The 7,982-nt window shown below is 46.2% G+C and overlaps 1 protein-coding gene across 1 annotated transcript; it reads left to right on the top strand.

Moving 5' to 3' along the window:
- Window positions 1-2,158: 2,158 nt before the first annotated feature.
- On the top strand, window positions 2,159-2,459 carry LOC142434177 (cytochrome c oxidase subunit 6B1-like). The gene has a single exon (XM_075538869.1). It carries the CDS (start codon window positions 2,199-2,201, stop codon window positions 2,457-2,459), a length of 261 nt encoding a protein of 86 aa, XP_075394984.1. The 5' UTR covers window positions 2,159-2,198.
- The last annotated feature ends 5,523 nt before the right edge of the window (window positions 2,460-7,982 follow it).

Genomic DNA, 7,982 nt, shown 5'->3' with positions numbered 1-7,982 from the left:
TCAGAATCAATGGTGAGGATTGAGAAGACAGGGTACGGAAGGTGAGCTGTCTATGTGAATGATGATTGCATGCCAATCTCTGTCAGGACTGCTGCCAGCAAAGCTTACATAGAGAGGCTCATAGGCTTGCAGGGTCTCCCTGAGCGCCTGCATTGCCTCGACAAGAGAATCCTGGCACAGAGACACTTGGAAATCCTCATAGCAATCCTGAGGGACAGGCAGCTCCAGAAGGGAGAACGTGCACAGTGGCCAAGTGTGACGAAGGAACCCCTGCAGGGCAGCCAGGGAGACAGGGTTTCCACCCAACGCCAAGGCGCTCAGCAGGGAACAGTGCCCCAGAGCAGGCTGCAAAGCACGGAGCTCAGAGTCCTCAATTTCGCAGTCAGCTAAGTCCAGGTGGGTCAGGGTGGCTGAGACCCTCCCTAGCAGACTTGGGAGGAATCCACGGCTAAAGCCTGCACTGAGCGCACCACTCAGATCGAGGTACCTGAGGAGGCTGGTGCAGGGACACGAGCACAGACTACTCATGTCCGAGTCCACAGGCACGCAGTACGAGAGGGTGAGGGACTCTAAGGGGGCTGACAGACTTCTGAGCAGCTGGCCGAGCTGTTCATCCCTGAAGAAGACCGATTCCAGGATGAGGTGCTGGAGCTGATGCAGACCGAGGAGCTGAGAGGTCAGTTTTTCAAGTAGCTCCTCCACCTTAGCCATGCGATCTGGTACCGGGGGCTCCAGGATTATTCCCGTGAGGTGAAGTGTGTGAAGCTGACCCATATGGGTCAGGTAAGGAAGAAACCAGTCGAGGGTGTGCTGGTCCCATCTGCAATGCAACACCACTTCCTGCACATCGCCCAGCTGCACCGCCTTCAGGATCTCCTCCATAATGGGAAGTGGTGGGACACCAACAAACTCTAGCTCCCTACAATACAGATTGGGCAGGTCCTTTCCCTGTTGGGCCCTTTCCATGAGGAAGGTAAGCACTTCATCTGGGCCTGTCTCTAGGACACGCAGGTCTGTGAGGAACATGGCGGAGGCCAAGGGCTGAGGCTTCTCCCCTGTTCTGGAATCCTGCCTGGTGTGGGTCAGAGTCCAGGGACGGGTGGTCACTGGATCCTCTGATGAGGTCACAGAGGCAATGGATTCGGTTCCAGACCACACTTTCCAGAAGTTGGTGTCAGTGTCCAGGCATAGATCCAGCACTCTCAGCTTGCATCTCCTGGGGGGAACCTTTGGGGAAAGCAGGATGGCAAAAGCATCCAGGGCAGCCTTTAAGATGTCCTGGTGAGAATGCGAAGACTTCATGAGAGCCCCTAGTGGGAGCCGGATAAAAGGCCAGGACCCCACCATGGCCTTCACTGTCTCTCCGTGTCCCCCAATGACAGCTGCCATGAACAGCGGGGGGAAGAGCTCTGTGGGCAGCCACTCCAGGGCACCAATGGCTGAGGCCTCATCCTGCAACACACTCTGGATGGCCAGGTCCAGGAGCCTGGGTGGGTTCTTGCTGCTCATGTTGAACAATCAGCTCCACAGAGAGTCCAGACCTGTGAATAAAAAGAGGGGTGTGCTCAGACTTCTGGGACAGCCACACGGATTGTCCCAGCACTTTAACACCTGGAAGCTGCCCGCCTTAGCTCCTCAGAGGGAAGCTTCCTGGCTATGCCACTCCTGTTATGAACTCACAGTGGTAGAGGCTGGCAAGGTAGGTGCTGGAAAGTTTTCCAACTGGATACTTTTGCAGACTCAAGTGGGTCCTCGAGTTGTAGAATCCAAGATAGGCAGGTCCGATGGTGGGCAGTGACCTCAGCAGCTATGGAAATGCATAAATCAAAGATCAGTAGGAAGTATGGTGGTTGCCCATTGTATCTAACAATCCTATGGCTTACTGTGCAGGAGAGATCAATTCAGAAGGAATGACTGGGCATTCCTCAAATGGAAATTTTACATCTATATTGTACTACTATGCTCTCTGTTTCGGGATAATATCTATGGGAGGACAAGAAAGTCTCGTCAATAGGGGAGGAGATGAGTCAGTCAGGGTGGGTTGTAGCACCAATGAAGAATACAGCTTTCCTCTAGTTCCTAAATGCTTCCCTCCACTCCCCCTAATCCCACTATCATGATCCGAATACTCCCTTGTAATTCTGGCTAGACCGATTGAGCTGCCTGCGATTTGAGGGCGCGCTTTAGGAGTCACCACCATGGCAGAAGACATCAAGACCAAAATCAAGAACTACCGAACTGCGCCTTTTGACAGCCGCTTCCCCAACCAGAACCAAACAAGGAACTGCTGGCAGAACTACTTGGACTTCCACCGCTGTGAGAAGGCGATGAATGCCAAAGGGGGCGACGTCTCCATGTGTCAGTGGTATCAGCGCGTGTACAAGTCCCTCTGCCCCATTTCCTGGGTGACCGCCTGGGATGACCGCCGGGCACAAGGCACATTTCCCGGGAAGATCTGAAATGGCCTCACTTCTCTCCTGGGATCCTGATTCCTGACTTCCCTACTAATAAAACTTCATTGAACACGTGTGAAAAAAAAAATTCTGGCTAGACCAGGGGAAGTACACTGGTGCATATAGGAGTTGGAGTGACAGGGAATCCAGGGCGGGTGATACCTTCAGGACCAGTGGTGTGAGTAGTGATACTGAGAGAGTAGAGGGAGAGTGGGTTGGAAAAAGAAAACCGATTACAAGGATCTACATGTGACCTTCCCTGGGGGACGAACAACAGAAAAGGGAGTGAAGGGAGACACCGAACAGGGCAAGATATGACAAAGAAATAATTTAAAAATTATCAAGGGCTCATGAGGGAGTGGGGAACGGGGAAGAAATGGGAAAAAAGAGGACCTGATGCGAAGGGCTTACGTGGAGAGCAAATGCTTTGAGAATGATGAGGGGAATTAAAGTACAGATGTGTTTTACACAATTGATGTATGTATGCATTGTGATGACAGTGTATGAGCCACTGATAAAACTTTTTTTTAAAAAAGAAAATCTTGTCAATAGAGTGAACAGTCAAATTGGCTCACCAATCGCTAAACAAAAGAACTGAAGGATTCTTCAAGCCCCCTCAGTATGAAATTGATCACCCGCGTAGTCAAGAGGCAGAGATGATGATAGGTGATTGCAGTAGTAAATTAGGAAACAGAGAGGAAGGAGAGGAGGACAGGAAATATGATCTTGGTGATAGAAAGAAACCTGGAAATAACAGGGTAAATTTTGCAAGGCCAATGACTTCTTCTCCACACACACCTGCTTTAACAATGCAAATGGCAGCTCCACATGTTGACTTTCTCTGCTGATGTGATTCACAGAAGTCAAATAGACTTCGTCTGTGGTAAATGTATTAGGGTACAGAAGAGACCCCAATGCAAAATGTCAATTAAGCAAAACATGGACTGTCATAAATGATATTAAGGCAAAATGAAACCAAAGATACATGATCTGGATGACGAATGCTATTAGCATGAAGCCATAGTCGAGTCCAAAGATTCAGTCAGGATATTCAGTCACTAAGTCATGCAATACAGGAAACTGTCAAGTTCCTGAATCATTGGAAGCTCGTTAATCACAATAGGAGGAGGGATTATGGAAGCCCAAAGATGGCCAAGACTAAAAAGCATATTTTAGGCTCTATGGAGCTTAGATGATTGATCCTTTGAAAGAAGGCAGCCTAAGCAACAGGGCTAGGCTCTGCCTTTTGACTATGCAACCTCCAGTACTGGACTATCCATCAAGGACACACCCAGTCAATCTGCAGAGACTGCTCCTCCCAGGAATGCCTGTCGGAGGGTGGAGGTAATCCACTCTCCAATTCACTCTCCCCGAGGGCTAGATGATCTACTTCATTGTTCCATGATCTCAAGGAATTTAATAAAAGACTTATAGGTACTGGGGGTTTTTTTGGTTATTTTTTTGCATTTCAATGTCATGTTTACCCTCCCAAAAAGGAAATGTTAAGACTTAACCACTAACATAAAGGAGATTTTGGGGGAGCTCGTTATCTGCAGTCAAAAATGAAGCTGAGACCATGAAGCTGAAGATATGAATCCAATACACAAGAGTTCAAATATAACCTGAGACACATCCCGCATGAATGTCAAGACCATCTCAAGAACAGGTATGGGTAACGGAGCACTAACTACAGGGAACTGGACCAGCTGTGGAATGACATCAATAATATCACTATGAAGAGAACAACATCCTTCACAAGGCAGAAAAGGAAGAATGACCAAGGTGGACATCAAGAGACTCTGAATGTTGCCACTGGGAAAATCATAGCTAAAGCAAATGGAAGAATTGATGAAAGAAAGAGCTAACAGAACAATTCAAAGACAAACTGAAGTATTAGAGGGAAACATGCTGCCCGGGGCTAAGTCATCAAAGTTATAAGAGTGAGAAGACAGAGCACGTCGTTCTCTAGATGTGGTAGAGAAAGGAGAGGTGGGAGTAGGCTCGCAGCCCAAGAAAGCTTTGCCTGACATTATCCAATGAAAAGTATATAGACAACGGTTAATATAGAGTCTGTCCTCCTTACAATCTCTTCATTTGTGGGACGTGGTGTTTAGGGCCCCCCGGGAGTTTGAAGACTAAGATTTAAACTTGCCCTTCAGACATGAGCATTTTGGCAGAAGTTTGGTTGTTTCAAATATATGACAGCCATGATCACGCCGTGGTGATTTAGAAGAGTCTTTATTCGATTATCAGCTAAAGATGACTCTTTGGTTGCAGTCCCAAGTGGACATTTGAGTCCATCTTTAAAGGTTAAACACTCATACATCATTTGTCTAAGACTCAATCAACAGAGGACAGAACCTCAAAGCAAAATGGATGTTAATATTCTATAGAGTTAGTGAAGCCTTACATGGTACAACATTGATATAACATCCTGGTTAATAAAATAAAAATAGCAATATCCTGGTTATGCATCAAAAATCAACATTATTGAGAACAATGTTCTGATCTGTAGAACATAAGAGCACACTTTAAAACCAATCACTCTCCGTCCTCTCCACCCCAACCCAGAACTATCAGACCAATTGTTTTCTCCTCCACACTGTTCATCTAGCCAATCTCATCTAGAGAGAGCTGAAGAGATAAAATACTTACCAAAAATACAATCATAGCAAGACAAAGTGACAAAAGAGAACACAGCGATGACAACAGAAGGGTTGTAGCGAGGAGACGAGCCAGTCAGGGTGCGATGCAGCAAGGATGAAACATACAACTTTCCTCTAGTTCTTAAATGCTTCCTCTCTGCCACTATCATGGCCCCAATTCTACCTTACAAATCTGGCTGGACCAGAGTATCTGTAGAAGGGTACATATAGGAATTGGAAACACAGGGAATCCAGGGAAGATGACCACTTCAGGACCAGTGCTGAGAGTGGTGATACTGGGATGGGGGCGAGGGAAAGTGGGGTAGAGAAGGGGAACCGATTACAAGGATCCACATATAACCTCCTCCCTGGGTGAATGACAACAGAAAATGGGTGAAGGGAGACATCGGACTATCTAAGATACGAGAAAATAATAATAATGTATAAATTATCAAGGGGTCATGAGGGTGGGGGGTGGGGATGGAGAGAGAGAAATGAGGAACTGACATTAAGTGCTCAGGTAGAAAGCATATGTTTTGAGAATGATGATGGCAACAAATATAACAAATGTGCTTTACCCAATTAATGGTTGTATGGGTTATGAGAAGAGTTGTAAGAGCCCCCAAAGAAATTATTTTAAAAAAACAAACCAAAACCAAAAACCAATCACTAGGTGGACTATCCATGATGGGAGGGTGAAGGTGGCAGGGCACTCAGCAGTCCACAAGATGGCATATAGTGGCTACTGCTAGTCTGTCTCAGAACAGATAATATTAATAATTCTGTTTTACTTTCTGTTGTCAATTGATTCTTGATTGTGAATCAGTGGGCATTTATGCTGGAAATCACCAGTTTCAGATTCAGTGATTTAAGCTATGTATCAATTCTGTAATGCTAACGATCTATCCATTCCCTGTAGTCCCTCTTGAGATGTACCGTGCTAGCACACACGGACAAAGCGCTCTTTAGAGGCAAGAATGGCAACACGTTCGAGGCACTCACTTCACAGAGGGCTCCAGAGAGACAAGCTTGGAACCCGGCCATCAAATCTAGGCCCCTCCGCACATAGATTCTCAGAACCACTTTAGACAGTTTTCATGCTACTCCCAATTCCAACTCACCGTTGAAGAGGCAGACAAGGCTCAGATTTCAGTCTTGACTCTTATCCTTGATCAAGTAGATCCAGTGGATGATGAATCCAAGATGGCAGGTCCAATGGCAGCCTTCTTCCTCAAGTGTGTTGAGACTGACAACGTCCAGAGAAGCAGGAACAATGGCAAGATTCTGTCCCAAGTCCCGAAACCTTCAGGTCAGAGGAAGGGTCCAGGTCCAGAACAAAGCTACAGAGCTCTCACGGAGACCTTTTAAATCATGAGGCCACACCCACAAGGTAGCTCTCTTCCCCGTCATTGGCTGTTCACAGTAAGTCTCAGCTTGGAATTGATGGCATTTTATGAAATCCCATCAACAACGATGATGCCATCGTAAAGAACCAATACCTTAGAATCAAGACCCGGCCCTGCGGACTCAAACTCTCAGCATCACACCTTCCCCACCGAGATTGAGACAACATAGAAAACTTTGAGGAGTGGGTTAGCTGATGAGAGTGGATTAAGCAATAGGTTACAGACATGGCTCTAGAGCCCAGAATCTCACATGTGTGACAGGGTTTTTTCCTTATGGATATACATCTATGTAATTAATTTCCCAAGGCACAACATTACTTGTATTCTGTGCCTCTTCCAACTAGGAGTCAACTATGGGAAAGAATTGAAGTGCCTCTAGCTTCCTAATGACTGCCGATGTCTCCAGGAGTAGAGGCCTCATCAAGTCCCTCAGATTGGCTGAGAGCTTTGAACCAGTGACTTGGTGGTAAGCACCCCAGTGGATTACCAAACACGAGATCTCAATTGCATGTCCGTAGAGCACAGTAGGGATTATTAGGTCACACTGGCCCTGCTTCAAGGATTGACTTTTGGAAAGAGCACTCTGCATTCTCTTCTCAAGTGCTCTGATGGGAGAAACATCACCAAATAGGGTACTTAAAATGCCCAACGTTAATGGTCCCTCTGTTTAGGTAGCTGGAATCCAAATCTAGGGCATCGCCTGCAGGAGAAGACTCTCCCTGTGTGCTCTGGGGTGTGTTCCTTTTCTCTTTGCAACATCTCTGCGCCGGACCTCCCTTGGCGAGCACTATGTGTTTGGGTCTCAGCCTTAACTTGGGCCAAGGAGGTTCACCAGGCAGGAACCGCACGTCCAGAGAAGCTCCCTGGTCTAGGTCTCCTTTCTTCCACTATTCAGTTAAACACTTATCAATAGTGCTGTCCCTGCTTTCCTCTGGTTCCTCTATGCTTCATATGCTTTTTGGGGGCCTCTGGTTTTAAGTAGTTTCAGGTCTGGGTGTATGAGTTATGAGGAAGCATGAGGTAGCATTTAATAGATTGTTTTCTGACTCATCTGATTCTCTCATTCTGTTAACTTTAGAATTAGTCCATTGACCTTGGGTGAAGTTATTGATATATATATATTCCAGAAATTTTGCTTTATATTTGTGCATGTTGTGTAAGAGTGTGTAAGTATATGTGTTAAGTTTCTTTGTTCTTCATGTATTACATTACTGCACGGGGTGTGGCTCTGTGTGTGTGTGTTGGTGTTTGTGAGCAGATTTGTGCGTGGTTGTCATTGATATTTCTCTCACAGTACGTCATTGAGTGCTTTTTGTGGTGGTGGTGTTGTATTTTGATTTCAGTTCTTCTTGTTTGTGAATTTTATTTCTCCCTCTTATTTGATCTATATATTTTCCAGGGAACAGAACTATAATCTCAGTCCTGACAAAAATTCCAATCACATATGATGATGAAATAAAAGAATTCCCCGACTAGAG

Source organism: Tenrec ecaudatus, chromosome X, assembly GCF_050624435.1.
Source record: "Tenrec ecaudatus isolate mTenEca1 chromosome X, mTenEca1.hap1, whole genome shotgun sequence".
Lineage (NCBI taxonomy): Eukaryota > Metazoa > Chordata > Mammalia > Afrosoricida > Tenrecidae > Tenrec > Tenrec ecaudatus.
The sequence above is the reverse complement of the archived record's forward strand: the minus strand, read 5'-3'. Positions and strand labels throughout refer to the sequence as shown.